Source organism: Electrona antarctica (assembly GCF_951216825.1).
Source record: "Electrona antarctica genome assembly, chromosome: 4".
Taxonomy (NCBI): Eukaryota; Metazoa; Chordata; class Actinopteri; order Myctophiformes; family Myctophidae; genus Electrona; species Electrona antarctica.
This window is the reverse complement of record NC_136809.1, coordinates 14683101-14700536: the sequence shown is the minus strand read 5'-3', so window position 1 is coordinate 14700536 and position 17436 is coordinate 14683101. Positions and strand designations below refer to the sequence as shown.

General features: G+C 45.2%; 1 protein-coding gene across 1 annotated transcript in view; it reads right to left on the bottom strand.

Annotated features, from left to right (window-relative positions):
* Positions 1–303: 303 nt before the first annotated feature.
* The window catches only part of vasna (vasorin a), a 30350-nt gene continuing 13217 nt past the window's right edge, over positions 304–17436 (bottom strand). Inside the window, exon 2 of the mRNA XM_079498523.1 lies at positions 304–4593. Within this exon, the coding sequence (XP_079354649.1) occupies positions 2428–4572 (2145 nt within the window). The 5' untranslated portion in view covers positions 4573–4593 and the 3' untranslated portion in view covers positions 304–2427. The remainder of the gene's footprint in view (positions 4594–17436) is intronic.

Here is a 17436-nt window from a genome sequence, read left to right as displayed (position 1 = left end):
AGCCCATTGTCTTAACCATGACCTTATGCAGCTCTGTCTGGGAGGTTAGAGCCCATTGTCTTAACCATGACCTTATGCAGCTCTGTCTGGGAGGTTAGAGCCCATTGTCTTAACCATGACCTTATGCAGCTCTGTCTGGGAGGTTAGAGCCCATTGTCTTAACCATGACCTTATGCAGCTCTGTCTACTCTGGGAGGTTAGAGGCCATTGTCTTAACCATGACCTTATGCAGCTCTGTCTGGGAGGTTAGAGCCCATTGTCTTAACCATGACCTTATGCAGCTCTGTCTGGGAGGTTAGAGCCCATTGTCTTAACCATGACATTATGCAGCGCTGTCTGGGAGGTTAGAGCCCATTGTCTTAACCATGACTTTATGCAGCTCTGTCTGGGAGGTTAGAGCCCATTGTCTTAACCATGACATTATGCAGCTCTGTCTGGGAGGTTAGAGCCCATTGTCTTAACCATGACCTTATGCAGCTCTGTCTACTCTGGGAGGTTAGAGGCCATTGTCTTAACCATGACATTATGCAGCTCTGTCTACTCTGGGAGGTTAGAGGCCATTGTCTTAACCATGACCTTATGCAGCGCTGTCTGGGAGGTTAGAGGCCAGTCTCTGCATGATTGTGTTCACTTAGTGGCTTCTTCAAGCAGTTTGGGGTAAACCATACTAGGGCTGCAACTATTGGTTATTTTTTATAATCGAAAAATCAATTACTTCAAATAACACTGTTGCACCATATTTTGGGCATCATCCATATTTTGGGCATGTGTTGAAGGCACCCAATTTCCTATTTGACATAGAGCACCGAAGTCAAAGTCCACAGACAAAGTCCACAGGCTCATGTATGTTTTATTTGCATTGTAATAATCCCCATAGGGGGATTTTAGATTGCCTCATATAAGAACTGCGTTTGAAAAATAAACAAATGGGCCTGGCCGTTTCACTCATATGGATATGAAGAAACAACTGAAGAGAAAAGGCTAATGTTACTGCTGCTGAATTAGTTACATTTTAGCTAGAAACAGACTGTATCAAATAATATGTGGGACTGACTGCCGTGACCGATACAGAGACACCTCCCTGACAATATCGCAGAGACAGATTGTTTATTTTTAGACCACAATTCTTATATGAGACGATTTTAAGATGACCCCAAACGTCCATGAACCAAGGGATGAGCGAGTGACGTCAGGACTTCGGCGCTCTATAGAAGACATTTGTTTTGACCCTTTCACTCTGTGCAATGACATTAAAATGAGACTTTTCTAAATGGATCTAATGGATATATTTACAACAATCCATTCAATGGTGAATTTGAAACAGGCTTTTTCGAGGGAACAACAATTCATAACACATCCACATTAGTAACAATAACAACACTGAAAAAAGAGCGAATACCATATACATGATAAAAAAATATACAGAAAGACATCACAGAAACATGTCATATCATAACACAGCCTGCACGTAGTATCACAGCAAAACAAGAAAAAACAAGAAAAGAAAAGACACTATGCAGTATGCAAGCCAAAGGTAGAGTCCATTCTCAATGTCTCTTCATTCATTTATCTTTCACAGCAAATGTATCTTCCATAATGGTTTGTGATCAATTTGACACATCCCCCCCTATCTTGGTGCCGAGCCAAAGTGCAAAGCACAGTTTAAGAAAGGAAAGCATGCAACTATTGTTGTAATACTCCGTACAAAGGTTTTTACGATATGCTGTACCTGTGTTGCATGGCCAATGATTAGTAAAATAACCAGTTGCAGGGTTTTGTATCTTGTTATAGCTTCTCACAGAACCATTATAACCATTTTTATATCAGTTATTGATTCAGACTCTGAAGAAAAGAATCTCTTTTTCAGTGCAGTTTTCCCCCATTTGGACAGTTGAGAAAACGTGTTTTGTACCAAGACATGTGGCACAGTTGAATCTACGCACATGTCCTTTCATGTCACTGTTTTCATTTATTTCACTGCCATCCCCTCCAGCTTCATAGTCCAGCCTCTAAGTCTAAGACACGCGCGCACACACACACACACACACACACACACACACACACACACTCTGTCTCTCCCAAATCCGCCAACAGGATTGCAGCTCATTCAAATGCAGTTCATCGACGAAGCAACTTTTTAAAAAAAAGTTGAGAATTACATGTCAATGCAAAAAGGCACTTCCATTTTCAGCCTGCTACTTAGACCCTTGTTGATGATTGCACTTAGTTTAAATACTTGGTTGGGATGTTCCCCCCAATGCCCCCATCGGATTCATCTGGACGACTTCAAAAAAGCATCACTTTATTATCCGATTATATGAACCTTTGGGGGCAGAGGCAAGGGGGAGGGGGGGGGGGGTGTCTGTGACCTCGGCTCCAACGTGAGAGTCCACTCGCCCACATCTTTCAAAGTTAGTGCATGGAATCTTAGAAATAAGAGGGTTTCAAGGCCCCTACATTATTATTCGATGTCGAGTGTTCTTGCATAAGCGGAACCTCATATTCTAAACCCCCGTTCGGTTGCAAGGGGAGGGGCGCTGCCTGGGGCGTGTGACAGCGGTCGATGTCTTTCTGCTTGTGGGGTAGAGTCCCGTTTCCTCCGTTCTCCATGCAGGCCTTGACTCCTTCCAGCTCCATGGGGTCAGGCTCGGCCGGGCCCAGCTCCAGCTCCATGTCGGCTTTGGCCCGCCTTCTCCTCCGCAGGCAGACGACTGCCCCGGCTACCACCGCCACGCCCAGCACCAGGGCCAGTGCGGCCAGCGCAGGGACGAGGGTGTAGTTCAGCTTGCCCGGGTCGTCGATAGCCCAGGGCTCCGAAGACGTAGCTTGGACCCCTGCGGTGCGAGCCTCCATACACGACCCCGCTTCCACGGAGCCGTTATTAGCCCGGGCGTTGATTCGCTCGCCCAGCGGACTGGCGCAGACCGAGTACGTGCAATTGGGCCGCAGGCCTCGTAGGGTGTACTCTGGGTAGGACGCCGGGACGCTGAGGAACATGGGCCGGCGGTCAGGCCCCGAGAGGTTGCGGTACGTCAGCCTGATGCCGCGTATGTGGGGTCTTGTCTCGATGAAGCGGTGCAGGTCGAGGAGGATGGAAGTGGAGGTCACCTGGCGAGAGCTGATGGCGTCGGGTTCCAGCGTCGTCATCAGGGAAACCTCGGAGAGTTCTGTTGCGGATGGTTTTGGCGGCTCAGGGATGTCCTCCACATTCTCACAGTAGAGGCCGGAGGTCCTCGGATCACACATGCAGACCAGCTGACCCAGGGGGTCGAAGCGGCACGTGCCACCATTGAGACAGATGTTTGGCGGGCACATGTATTCCTCATGCTCTCTGTTGGTGGAGCTAGGGGAGGCTGGTGGCATTGGTGGAAGTGGGTGGTTGTCTGCTTTCGAAGGAGGGTTGTCACTGGGCGGAGGGATGGCATTAGTACGGGTGGTCTCTGGGGAGGTGGTGGGCTGCGGGGGCACAGGAGTGCTCTCCTCCCCATGAGAGCTGGTCAGCACCGTTGTTGTAGGCGGGCACCCAAAGTCCTTTTGCTCCAATTCTGCCAGCATCTTGCCAGCGTTGACTGGGGGGAAGTGGCATCTGGTTTCCTCAGGTCTCCCAAGATCCACAGTCTTGTCCTTCAGCCAGACAGGGAACCAGGCCAGAGAACACAGGCAGTTGAAGGGATTCTCGGCTGCTGTCAGGTGTCCCAACTTGGGGAACGTCTGGAAGAAACCTTGGGGAAATCCTTGGAGGTTTAGTCCACTCAGGTCCAATTCCTGGAGTCCCACCAGCTTCTGGAAGTCCTCTGTCCTGAGCTCCCCAAGGGGGTTGGCAGCGAGGCTGAGCCTGATCAGCCCCTTCAGGGCTCCATGTTTCAGAGCCTGGGGTAGCTCCACCAGCTGGTTTTGGGAAATATCCAGATCATGGAGGTTCCCCAGGGAAGCCATCAGATTCTCATCCAAGTAGGTGAGCCCCAGAGAAGCGACTTTGAGGGACTCGAGGTGGGGGGTCTGGAGGTCGGACGGGCCCAGGGCTGGCAAGTTGTTGGAGCTGAGGTCCAGAAGTAGAAGCTTGGGCAGATGGAGGGCTGGCAGTGAGGTCAGCTGGTTCTGTTGGAGCTTCAGCTCCAGCAGCATGTCCAGACTCTTGAAAGCCTCGGAATGGATGCTCTGGATACGGTTGGCATGAAGATACAACCTCTCCAGCTGCACCAGCCCCGAGAAACAGTCCTTGGAAATATGGGTGATATAGTTCGAAGACAAGTCCAAGTTCTTCAGTGTGGACAGTGTCTCGAACACACCATCCGGAACCTCCATCAGTTCATTCTGACTCAGGTCCAGCAGCTCCAGCTCCTCCAGGCCCGTGAAGTCATCTCTCACCAGCGTGTCGATGCCGTTCTGGAACACGTAGAGCTGTCTGGTGGTGGCGGGGAGACTGCGGGGCACCGTGGTGGAGCGCCGCTGGATACAGAAGATGGAGTCCTGGGCCATGCAGGAGCAGTCCGCCGGGCAGTCACTGGACCACACCAAGCCCGAGGAGAGGAGGAGGAGGAGGATGGGAGGGAGCAGAAAAAAGGGTGGCATGGTGGTCTCAGCCTGGGGCCTCTGAAAGTGAAAGAAAGAGGGAAACAGTGAATATTAACCATTGCAATGTTACATTTCAATTATGTTATACTTTCTGGTATGCGCACGTGTCCCATAGCTCTGCACTGTGAGCGTGTAGAGTTGCTACTTTTCTTGAAACATGAAACTTGAAACATTTAGAATAATCTTTTGAGAATTAACGTCATTAAAAGGAAATCATTAAATGTAGGTAGAGTAGGGATTATGCTTCCCTACTATTATAACAGTTCGTAAAATCATGATTTATTTACTTTTCGAATTGGATTTTATTGATTGATTTATTGCCCACTCAAACACTGCTCCACCATTGTAAACGTTCTAAACGAGCACACACCTCCGCTCTCTGCTTGGCAAAGCCCACCCAGTATGACCTAATCTGGGGTAAGTGAGAAGCGTGTTCAGCCTCTTCCCTGTGTTTATGGCACAGTCTCCAGCCCGTGAAACCCAGTCTCAGTTAAAACGGCTGGACACCCACAGCCACACAGTTACTACATACAAACATTGTACACACACACACACACACACACACACACACACACACACACACACACACACACACACACACACACACACACACACACACACACACACACACACACAGTTCCTTCGTACAAACACATGCACACTCAATCACATCCGCAGTCACATTTACTCGCCCACACACGTTAGCAAACACATGGGCGCCATATACAGGAAATTAGAGGAAGGGGGAGAGATAGAGAGAGAGGGAGAGCAAGAAAGAAAGAAAGAAAGAGGAAATTAAGTAAGTTAACGAAGTGTTTACATTCGATTGATCTATGGACTTGCGTACATCCAATGGCTTATGGTTCCACTATAAGGAATTCATAACACTCAACTCAAAAGAAAACAGTGTGAAAGGCTTTAGCCTGCTCTTAAACTCAGCGATAGCGAATCAGTGTTGGAATAATAAACAGGCCTGCATGAGGATTTTCACTTCTGACTCTGACCGGGATTTACCCGGACTCGACGTTTCCAAACAGCACTGGACATATTTATGCTAAACTAAAGCTAGCTTTGATCACACCTCCTTTGAGGAGGTTCTCACCTCAATAACTGGTGGTATTAAGAAAAGTCTTTCTGGATGGAGGCGTCAGCTAAATGTCTACATTGTAATGTTTTATATGGGACCAACTCGAGTGTACAAGTGTAACCAAATGGACCAGGTATTTGGTTACAATTGTAGAATATTGGAGTTACCAGTGGATAAGTGAACAATGCGTTACAGTTCCACGTGAATGCAGACAGAGGTAATTATAAACGGTTCAAATGAGGTTTTGTATATATCTGATGGATAGCAATGGATTCAGGTCAAGAAACCCTTTGAATGTAATTGGCGAGGCAAACCTCTACCCTATCTCCTCTCCACGGAAAGACTCGAGGTCTCATCCTATCGGGACCATCTCATTTCTGATTAAGACCTGGTTGTGGACACTCACTCCTATTCTGGAGATGGGTTGAAATTTCACTTAGACAAGGCTGTGGTTTAGTCTTGGCCTAACGTGCAACACATTTATGCACGCATGCACAAACACGCAGGCACACAAATGCCCACACATGTATAAAGGTCAGCAATGGCTCAGGAGGAGGTAGAGCGAGCCGGTTACATTTGTAGCTTCTTCTAGTGAATACACCTTTCTTTTGAACAATCTGTATGGTAGAGTATACGATAGCTAACAGTTATACTGATGTGGTTGTAGTTGGTCTGGTCTGCTTTATTGAGAAATGTACCTGTGGTCGAGGAGGACCACTACTGGTTGACCGCAGGAGTCTCAAAACGCAATAATACCCTCTGCCTAAAGGGCCTTTCCATATAAGATCACCAGAAATGTCGGCATAGGTTCGAATCCTAACGGAAATATATGTACACATAACAGTAAAATCCTAAGGGTTGATTTATCCATTTGTAACTCTGAATGTGAACAAATGTAACCTCCATTTGGTTACATTTGTTCACTCTCGAGTTAAATGAACACTGCGAATTTGACTGTGTGTACAGATACTAAGTGATTTGTATTGACAGCGCTCTGTCACTCAGCCTCTCCTCTGTCCTGCCTCCACATGTCTTCTCTCCCTTTCATTCCACTGTCTTCCTCCTCTCTCTCTGACCTGCTCTGTGTCCATATGAACCCTGTGCTCCAGCTCTCCCCCTGTTGCCCTTTCCAAGACTCCCGGGGTGGAAGTTGAAGAGAGAAACCCGAGATGTTTCATTAAAGCCAGGAGCGTACCTCCGGCCCCATGCCTCCTAAACCCCCCCACCACCCACCCCTTTCCTTCTCCCCTGTCTCCTCCATTCATCTCCCTCTCCCTCATAACCCACAGAGAGCCTGATCTGAGCTGGCCCAGCATGGCTGGAATTTGCAATATCCCTCGAAAATCCATCTTCATCAAGAGCAAGGAAAAAAAGAGTATAGGGGAAGCTGGGGCCAGGTGAAAAGAGTGTGTGTGTGTGTGTGTGTGTGTGTGTGTGTGTGTGTGTGTGTGTGTGTGTGTGTGTGTGTGTGTGTGTGTGTGTGTGTGTGTGTGTGTGTGTGTGTGTGTGTGTGTGTGTGTGTGTGTGTGTGTGTGTGTGTGTGTGTGTGTGTGTGTGTGTGTGTGTGTGTGTGTCGCTGATGATCAGGTTACATACTGTAGCCTTGACATGTTACGGAACAGATAGTGATGTATGAATTACCTATACCCGTATAGCTCACTATAACTAATGTCTCATAGCATGTTTTTCCACACTGTTTCAAGGTGAATGGCTGTTACATGTGTCAGTACAGTAGTGTGTCTGTGGAAGTGTGTCAGAGTGTTTCTGAGTGTGTGCGGTTACTTCCAAGTGCCGCCTAGCCACACTACGCTGATTGCTGGGTGGCAATCATCGACCCTTCCCATGATTGGTTGGGGTTAAACTTAGTTAAGGGCACCAAACACCTGTGGACTTCGTTAGTACTTGGGTATGCTGTCCCCTAGATGCTCGCTTGCCATGATTGACTTGTTCCGTTTGTAATTTTGTATAATTTGCCATTCCCTACTTCAGTTACCGTCTCTGAAGGTACAATGTTGATACGTTGATTGTTTGACTTGCTACCAAGAAGTTTGACTCACCTTGATTCCAACCACAACGGGTATTGTTTAGACTAAAGCTACTGGCGCCAGGTGTTTGTAAAAGCAACCTTTTGATGTAGTTTAGATTAGAGCAGTTAGATTAGATTAGAGTTCTGTTTTTTATTTGGTGAATCGTGATGTAGTTTAGATTAGATTAAAGTTCTAGTTTTTTATTTGGTGTTGGTTAGGTTAGTTAGAGGTTTAAAAGCAAGTATATTGTTTTGGTCCAGGTGCTATTTCCTATTTGAAGTTTAAAATCATGTTTAATTTCATTGAAAATTATTTATTTGTAAAAGCATGCAAAAATAAAGAATACAAAAAAACAGTCAATATGAAACAGACTTGTCAAAACAATCTCTTTATAATGGTGCAATTGTGCAATTCTGTTTTCTTGTTATTTTGTTTGTTTTGTTCATTTGCAATGCAAGTAATAGAAATGGTAATACCAGTTTCTGATTGTCAATTACTTTTGGATTAACAGCCAAGTGTTAAAAGCCAGCAGGCATACACCTGTGGGGTTGAACTTAACAAAGGCAACACAACCACAAAGTCACCTAGCCAGTTTGTCTGATCAGCTAGAAGGACATTTGTACAAGTAATCTCAGTTATTATCATCACTATTATTCTCACAAAGCCAAACTCACACACATGCCCACGGCCGGCTCGAGCACACACACACACACACACACACACACACACACGCACACACACACACACACACACACACACACACACACACACACACACACAGTCACACACACACACGCTCACACACAAACACAAACAGCTTGTTTGCAGCATGTGAGTCAGAGAATTCTGGTTATGATTGATAGGGAATTCAAAGGAGACACATAGCGTCTTTTGTTTGGAGCACGTCTTGGTTTAAAGGCACACTTACGCCCTGAAGGGCATCCGGAATACTGTTTGTACGAAGTCACATTTAGTATAATAATAATAGGCAAACTTTTGTTATTCTCTTTATTATTGGTTTTAGGGTGTCTTTGTTGGCATGTTACTAGTGTAGACTGGCAGTGAATAGAATCAGCATAGAATGAACACATGGGCTGTGTTTCAGAAAAGAAAGGAGATGAAAGAAAGAATAGTGGGAATGACAGGAAGAATGAGTGAAATGAAAAAAGGGGGAGAAAAAGAGACACACACAAGAGTTAAAAAGGAAATGATTCACCATACGTAGATAGTTGCAACGTTTCCGCTTGTGAATTTCCACAGGCAATTTGGCTTCGCTTTAGACATATTTTTCCCGTACAAGCCTAAGATTAACGTGAAGTGATGACAGGTTTAATTTCTGCTTGACAGGCCAACTGCTCTTTTGGACTGCGTGAGCATACTGTAGTCTGCTCTGCAACTGTTACTTCAGAAACACGTGCCGCAGAGTCGGATTGTGCACGGATTAGTTCTTAACGGTTTGGGATGGAACTGTGTCAGAACAGGCAAACACAAGGGCATCCTGGAGGCCAAATGCAGTGCCTGCGTAGCCAATATTTCTTCACCCACTCATCTGTGTGCATCCCAGATTTTAACAACCTGACAGGTACAGTTATGGTACTGACTGTACAGTACACTGACTGTACATGCGCTAGAAAAGAGAAATAGGTTGAGAGAAGATCCATTGCTACTCACTGTATACATTATAAGACCAAAAAAAAAAGGATTTGAAATTGAAGGGATGTTTGTTGGCTATACAACAAACGCAACAGAATAAAGACCCGAAAAAAAAAATACTTCTGGAACGTTGGTGAGGGAAGTTATTATTACAATTCTTAGGTCTTCAGAGGATAACTGAAATGCGTGGAAATAATTAACACACGATAGAGGAAAAATAGAACAGTAAACCGCTAGTTATTAGGTTACGCCTTGCCCTCATATTGAGGTGAGCCTATGTTGTTCTTGAACATGTGCTCATCTGCAGACAACAAATCGTAGTATCATGCCTACGTGTACGCAGCTAACATAATCATTCCATTAGGCCAATCTCACAAGCTCTGTCCCTTTTTTTGTTATTACATTCTATATTTGCTCTCTCCTTTGTATTATGAGTGCCCAGTCTGCCCACAACGCCAATCTGGGACAGATCAGTCTGCCCCCGTGCATATTAGTCTGGTGTAAATGTCGGCGATTAACAAGAGAGCCTCTGGTCAGTCTAATGACATGTGGAGCCATTACATTTTATATGGATTTATAGTCCCAAGTTATGGTGAGGACACATCAAGAGGAGCTGTTAAATACAGTATGGGTGCCTTGGCTCCTCTACAAAGTAATGTGAATGGTGCTTTCTTTAAAACATCTGGAATACTTAAGTTATTTGTATGAATATAGATAAGGCCATGTGATGACAGAAAGACTCTGTCGACACAATACTGATATGAAACAGGTACTGTACAGTGTACACTGCAACAGCCCAAAGAAATGCTAAGCCCAGCACATGTGCATTTCCACACACACGCACATGCATGCACAACGTTGCACACATTCGTGCACAGATTCTTCTGTGGTCAAAATCTATGCACAGTTAATACTTCCACAACACAGCTGGATTCTGTTACCCACAATTCTCTGCGGCCATCTCTCACCATGACATGGGGAGCCCCACATAAACTTTTGTCCTCTTTCTTGATAGGAGAGAGAGAGAGAGAGAGGCTGAGGGAGCAGAGAGTGAAGTGTCACAAATTAAGTCACAAATTAGCTGAGGACTATCTCCATTCAACCAAACCAGTGTACAGTAAGCCTGTGATGATCCTGGGACATGACAGACGTGTGAAGTGAAACTCACACAATCACAGTAACTATAGAGGACCAATGCAAGTAGTAACATGACTCATACTGTACACTCTCAAAGACATATGTCAATTTGACAACCGTTTGTATAGTTTGGATCAAAGAGCCTAAGTTGAGTCTACATACAGTATATGCCATGTATTAATACACGTATGTTATCTTTTTAACACACAAATGTGTTACAAGAATACAGAAGTAATTTCTTAACACGCAGCCCGCCAGAACCGTAGAAAACGGTGTTAAATTAATCGTCTAGCCTACCAGACACGTAGCTACTGTACGTTATCCAGGGGTTTATATTCTTTAATCCATGCTTTGATCCATGTTAGCACAACAGTCCAAGTGGGACAGTGGCCGTGGCCATTTTGAAGATGCACGCACATTCACTTGCATTCAATGGTCCGCGTTCAAATGCCTGGATCTCCAAATCGGCGCAATGAATGTCGTTTTCAACAGCCGACAGCAGGCGCTGTGATACTCGTGGTCGGGTTTTTTCTGCACCAAGCGAGAGAACAACAACCGGTTAAGACACCACACACAGCATTTTGTCATTGTAACATGCGGTTACGGATATTTGGCTCTTCAAAATAAGTGTTACGTGCGATAAAACCATGGCAATGCGCGATTTAATGCTGTTGGCAAGACGGTTAAGATTGTTAGATGCTTCCATGGTGCGGTGTGCATGGGGATGTGAAAATCCCCTGCTTGGAGGAAATGGTCCTTCATCAGAGCTACAACAACACAGGGGAATACCACTCATTTTCAACATTTTACTATGTCATTAATATACCTTAGAGTTGTTGTGTGGAAATAATAAACCCCCACATTCTGTGTTGACTAGAACTGGAGGTCTGAAACGAGCAGTAACATTATGAAGTACATCTTTGTGATGTCACTGAGATGTACTTCATAATGTTACTGCATGTTTCAGACCTCCAGTTCTAGGCCCCTTTTCCCCCTTTTATCTCATCATATCTCTCAGGGCTGAGTTTTGAAACTTCAAAACAACTCCTACTCTTGGAAGGAAAAGAAAGAGAATGAGGTGTGAGATGAGTACTGTATGTCAGGAGATAGAGTGCATCTCAATGGTTGGTTGCATGGGTCTCACTCATGGCGCTGTAAGACACTTTGGAATGGATAAAAGCATGCTGGAAATGGTGGAGGAAAGTCTGGTGAGAAAGCGGAGCAAACGTGTGAGTTGATCGAGGAGGAACATAGTGGTGGGGAGAATTTATTGTATATAGGAGGGAGGGGGGAGAGAAGAGATATGGAGGTATGAGCAGCGCAAAGAGAAAGGGTTGTAAATCGTGTCGGAAAGTGGGTCTATAAGGAGATTACTTCACTTTTATACAGAGCAACGGGGACATGATTCAGTGGTACAACCGCCACTGCACCCCCAGCCGCCCGTCAAACTCCCCAAAGTGGAATATCCCATTACGCCTTGCCTGTGGAGATTAGCTGTACAAACACTTTAACAACTTAAATCTGCATTAAGAAGAGTTTAACCCCAAAAACCTAGAGCTACAAGATTCTGCGAGCAAAGCTTGCAATCTGATATTTAGAGCCGTTGCTGATGAGTGGCAAGAACTAAGTAAGTACAGGCATAGGCAGATTCACAGCACACGCACAAACACACGCACAGTGTACACACATACATAAACAAGAACACACACGCACAAGCACCCCCCCCCCCACACACACACACACACACACAGTAAAGACATTCTCCAAGGCCTTGCGACAACTATTGACCTTTATTCTTGGGGCCCTGCAGCAAATCCATCAACAACACATTCCACACTATTACCACAGCAGTACAACTCTGACACGCTCCGGCAGAAACCTAACTCGGCAAGGCATACGCTAAGCTGCTCCGCGCCACACGCCCAAAACCTTGTATCCTACGGTTAGGGTGACATGCACACACGCACGCACGCACACACGCACGCACACAGCAATGTACAGGTATAATATAAACACCAACGGCATCACAAACACAGGCATATCATCAAAACCAGTTTCAAGGCTTTCAGACACAAGTGTTTTACAAGTTTACCACTTATGTATAAGCTCTGTATTCTTTTAGCTACAATGACATCACAGCCCTATGTGCGAATAGGGGAAGGAAATCAATGTCAAATGGAGGTGGATTTCTTGGCTCTTTATTTGGCTCAGGAGCTTGTAAAATGGATTGTTGGGAGATCCCGTCTTCATTTTTCATGTTGCTGACAGCCGAGTGGTTAAGGAACGTATCACATAGGCTCTGGAAAAAGAAACGCATCGCAGTGCAGGGACCTGCAACATGAAACATGAAGACAGGATCTCCCAACAATCCATTTTACAAGCTCTTGAGCCAAATAAAAAGCCAGAAATCCATCTCCATTTAACGTTGATTTCCTTCCCCTATTCTCACGTACTAGGGCTGTGACTGTATACAATCCGTTTTCCTGGGGTCTTTATGTATGTAATATGTGGTTTTAGATATTTTAGATTTTAGCAGCTCACTGGACTACATGTTGTCCCTGTAAGACAGCCCTCCCCCTATCCACAAGGAGGAGCAGTGCACCAAAGCATTATGGGAATTGTAGTTCAGGAAGGAAAAGTTAGCTAAAATCTAAAATATCTAAAACCACATATTACCCACATAAAGACCCCAGGAAAGTGTTCTAAATCTTCTAAACGTCATCTTTTTTTTGCAAAAAGGATGAAGTGTCCCCTTAAGTGTCACTGTTTGGAGATGTCAGAATGAGGCAGGCGGGGACAAAGGCTTCAGAGGAGCCAAGCACGTCGAACCGTAAATTAGGCTTCACGGAGTGCAAGTCGCACACACCTGGCTCACGTTACCCCGTCTGTCTGCACTCTGCGGGCCCCCTCCTCCAGGAATGGAAACATGCAGAAGGAGGAGGGAGAGGAGGCGAAGGAGGGCACCGGGGCGGTGGTGGGAAATGGTAATGGCTGAAGGGAGAAGGGAGGAGAGCAGTGGAATAAAACCAGAAGGAAAAGTAGAGCAATGGGAGTTAAACATAGGAGGCGGACAGAGGGGAAATGAGGAATGGATGATGGGGGGAAACTGAGTCAAAGGAGGGAAGCGGGGGTTGTGCGTGACGTCAGTCAGACTGTCAGACCAGAGCTTGATCAGCGAGAGAGCGGGAGAGGCGGAGGGAGGGAAAGGATGGGATAGTGAGCAATAACCTGAACACACTGATCAATGCATAAGCTGACACGTTGTCAGCACAACAATGGCAAGCACATAGCACAACGCAAAGTGCTGCGTTATCAGCTTGCCTTGTACTAAATATACAGGTATGTAGTGAATCAAACACTCACACTATAAATATGTGAGTGTATTGTACTTGCGTGAGCAGAACACACACACACACACACACACACACACACACACACACACACACACACACACACACACACACACACACACACACACACACACACACACACACTACATACTGTACATAACCTAGCCCATTGTTTCATTACATTCGTAGGCAAGTCAAAGACGAACTAATAACATGGTGCCAGACAGTGTGTCTCTGCATTCCACACTGCAGTTTGGCATTAAATATGTTTAATCCTTCCTGAGGTATCTGAAGAATCTTCATTTGAGACTTAGCATTTCTTAATTTCTCTTCTCCTTCTTTACGCCTCTCCTCTCTTAACCTGCCCACTCCCTTCCTCCCTCCCACCCCCCTCTCCTCTCTTAACCTGCCCACTCCCTTCCTCCCCCCCACCCCCCTCTCGTCCTCTCCCTCTCCTGTAGTGTTGACAGCTTTCGCCTGGGGCTCACTGCTCATCTCTGTCAGCTTTGTGACAGTCAAGAGACAGATCAGGTCTTTTATCTGCCAGGGGCATGAATAACACAACCTGTACATTCATGGTCTTTAGGTGCACCAGACAGACAGACAGACAGACAGACAGATAGGGGAGGATACGGGAGAGAGATGTACTTTAGAGACAACATCAGTCCAAATGTTACGATTGTGTATGAGCGAAACCAGGACAAAGAGACCGCAATGAGCAAGTGATAGAAAAGTAGTGTGTGTATGCCATTCATGAACTCTGTCACTGGGAGTGAATGGACTAAGAAGGACTGAAACCACTCAAATATGGGACCCTTACTCTCCTGGGACTGTATGAGCCGTAACATAATGAATGTTAATAGTAGAAATGTAACAAATGATTTGTAACAATTACGAAATGTACTGTGATGCCCAACACGAACTACCTGTTCACCAAAAAATAAAAACAAAGTAAAAATAAAAAGTAGTGTGTGACATTTTCGCAGCAAAGGAACTCATCAAATACAGCAACTGCCGAGTGGAGCATCAGTTCAGATAAACAAGATGTATTAAAATAAATAGTCTAAAAGCCTCAATAACAACCTAGAGGCAATGCTGCTCCTTATTCTCAAGTTGATATTAGATCTTAAAAGCCCCCAAATCAACTGTTACTTAAAACACATACTGTACTGTATTGTGAAATAACTTGTAAAATAAATAAGTACCATCGTTTTCAAACAGAAAGCAAGTGGAAAATGTGGCCTAATGGTGGCACTAGACTAGAGGAATGGCCATGGATAGAGTCCCCAACATCAGTAGGGTTCATCCTCCGAGAAGGATGAAGGTGCTCAGCAAATTCCATTTTTTTTTTAGATAATCTATCTTGTTGGACAGACAGACAGACGCCTGTCATGATTTAACACCAGGGCAGATTAAGTGAACACTTTTGGCCCGCATGGCAGTCCTGTAGACGCCGGAGTTGTTTTAGTGAATGGCTCTGGTATGATAGAGATGCCAGCTATGTTGGCACTGAATGTGGAAATTCAGCATTTAATTCATATCGAGTATCTCACGATTGCTCTCAGAAGTTTTTACTGAGTTAGAAAATTGGGATTTATTTGCATATACAGTCAAATTTCTTACGGGTCCATTGGGGTCGATTTGTAGAGTTCGCTGAGGATGTGACTGCCAGTGTGTGCGTGCACACATTATTTAATTTAACCATGATCATCCCACAATAATTATTCATGAAGCTCCATGCAGATGCACAACACATGAAGATGAAATACACTACAGAATACCATGGATGACACTGTGATGAAGATGAGGTGCTGTTTTTGAATGGTTCATTAGTGTAACATGTAAGTACATGTTTTAAGCGAAGATTGTGTTTGTGTGCGTCTGAGTGCGCCCGTGTGTGTGTGTGTGTGTGTGTGTGTGTGTGTGTGTGTGTGTGTGTGTGTGTGTGTGTGTGTGTGTGTGTGTGTGTGTGTGTGTGTGTGTGTGTGTGTGTGTGTGTGTGTGTTTTCTCGCATGTGTGTAAATGTGCACCCACAGCTGTGTGGCATTTAGAATTACCTGTTTATCAACTCGAAGTGATAAAAGACATGTTGACAACAGTGAAGCGACATGAACTTTATTTCCTGTGCGTGTGTGCGTGTGTGTGTGTGTGTGTGTGTGTGTGTGTGTGTGTGTGTGTGTGTGTGTGTGTGTGTGTGTGTGTGTGTGTGTTCTGAGCTACAGGCCAGTTCTGTCTTTCATCAGTTAGAAATGAGCATGTCTCCTCCATTCAGCTACAGGTGTGCCAGCAGCAGATTGACACACACGCACGCGCGCGCACACACACACACACACACACACACACACACACACACACACACACACACACACACACGCACGCACGCACGCACGCACGCACGCACGCACGCACGCACGCACGCACGCACGCACGCACGCACACACAAGCAGGTGTGCAAGGAAATCATCTCTCAAATATGTCTTCCCTTTTCTCTTCTCTCCTTGACAGCTAGATTCCACAAATGAGCCATATACAGTACATGTACAGTAATATCCAGAGTCACTGTAAACCAGTGACCACTACTCACTCGACTCCAACTCTCCTGTTATGATAGATAACAGATAATTTGCTAAATCTACACTGTCCTGCACCCAAGTACTCCCCCCCCCCCCCCCCCCCCCCGACATCATCTTTGACATTTTATTTTGAAACGATCATTTCTAATCTGTCAGGACTAGATTGGGTGTAAATCAATAAGTTAATAACACAAATAATCTTGCTCATCTAGGATAATCGGAAAATCGATTTGTTGATTTTTTGTACATCAACAAATCGACACAAAACATTCCAATAGATGTTTTTATAATCGACTATAATCGATTAGTCTAACCACTTAAGCCCTGTATTATACTTCGTTGTACAATGGTGCTGTGCAAAAATAGTTCTCTAAAAGCTCACAACCCGTTGCATCACAACGTGTTCTGAGCTTGTAGATCTTCCATTTTCACAATTTCTTTAAAATACTCATTTATTCATCGTAATTGACAAAGTAATGGTGACTCTGATTTGATGGCATTGCCCAGCCCAAGTAAGAAGGAAGGACTACATTGCCCAGCCCAAGTAAGAAGGAAGGACTACATTGCCCAGCCCAAGTAAGAAGGAAGGACTACATTGCCCAGCCCAAGTAAGAAGGAAGGACTACATTGCCCAGCCCAAGTAAGAAGGAAGGACTACATTGCCCAGCCCAAGTAAGAAGGAAGGACTACATGGAGGAGCTTACAGTGTAAAGGAAGGTACCTCAAGGGCTCAACTGCATACCATGTACATCCCATCTTAGTTGTAAGACTAAGGTGTGTCTGAACGAGTTCCAGTGAGCTCAAGTTTAAAAACAAGCAACGCGGCAGCAGTCAAAGTCATTCTCCTTCTTATTGCGTCTGCACTGGGCCCAGTATTATAGCCTAATGTAGCCTTGTTCTGCATACTCAGACACAGACACACACACACACACGCAGACACAGACACAGACACACACGCATACACTTACACACACTCACGCAGAGTCTCACATTCAATTGCACACAAGTGTATTTGTTTTGTATTTGTTGTTTG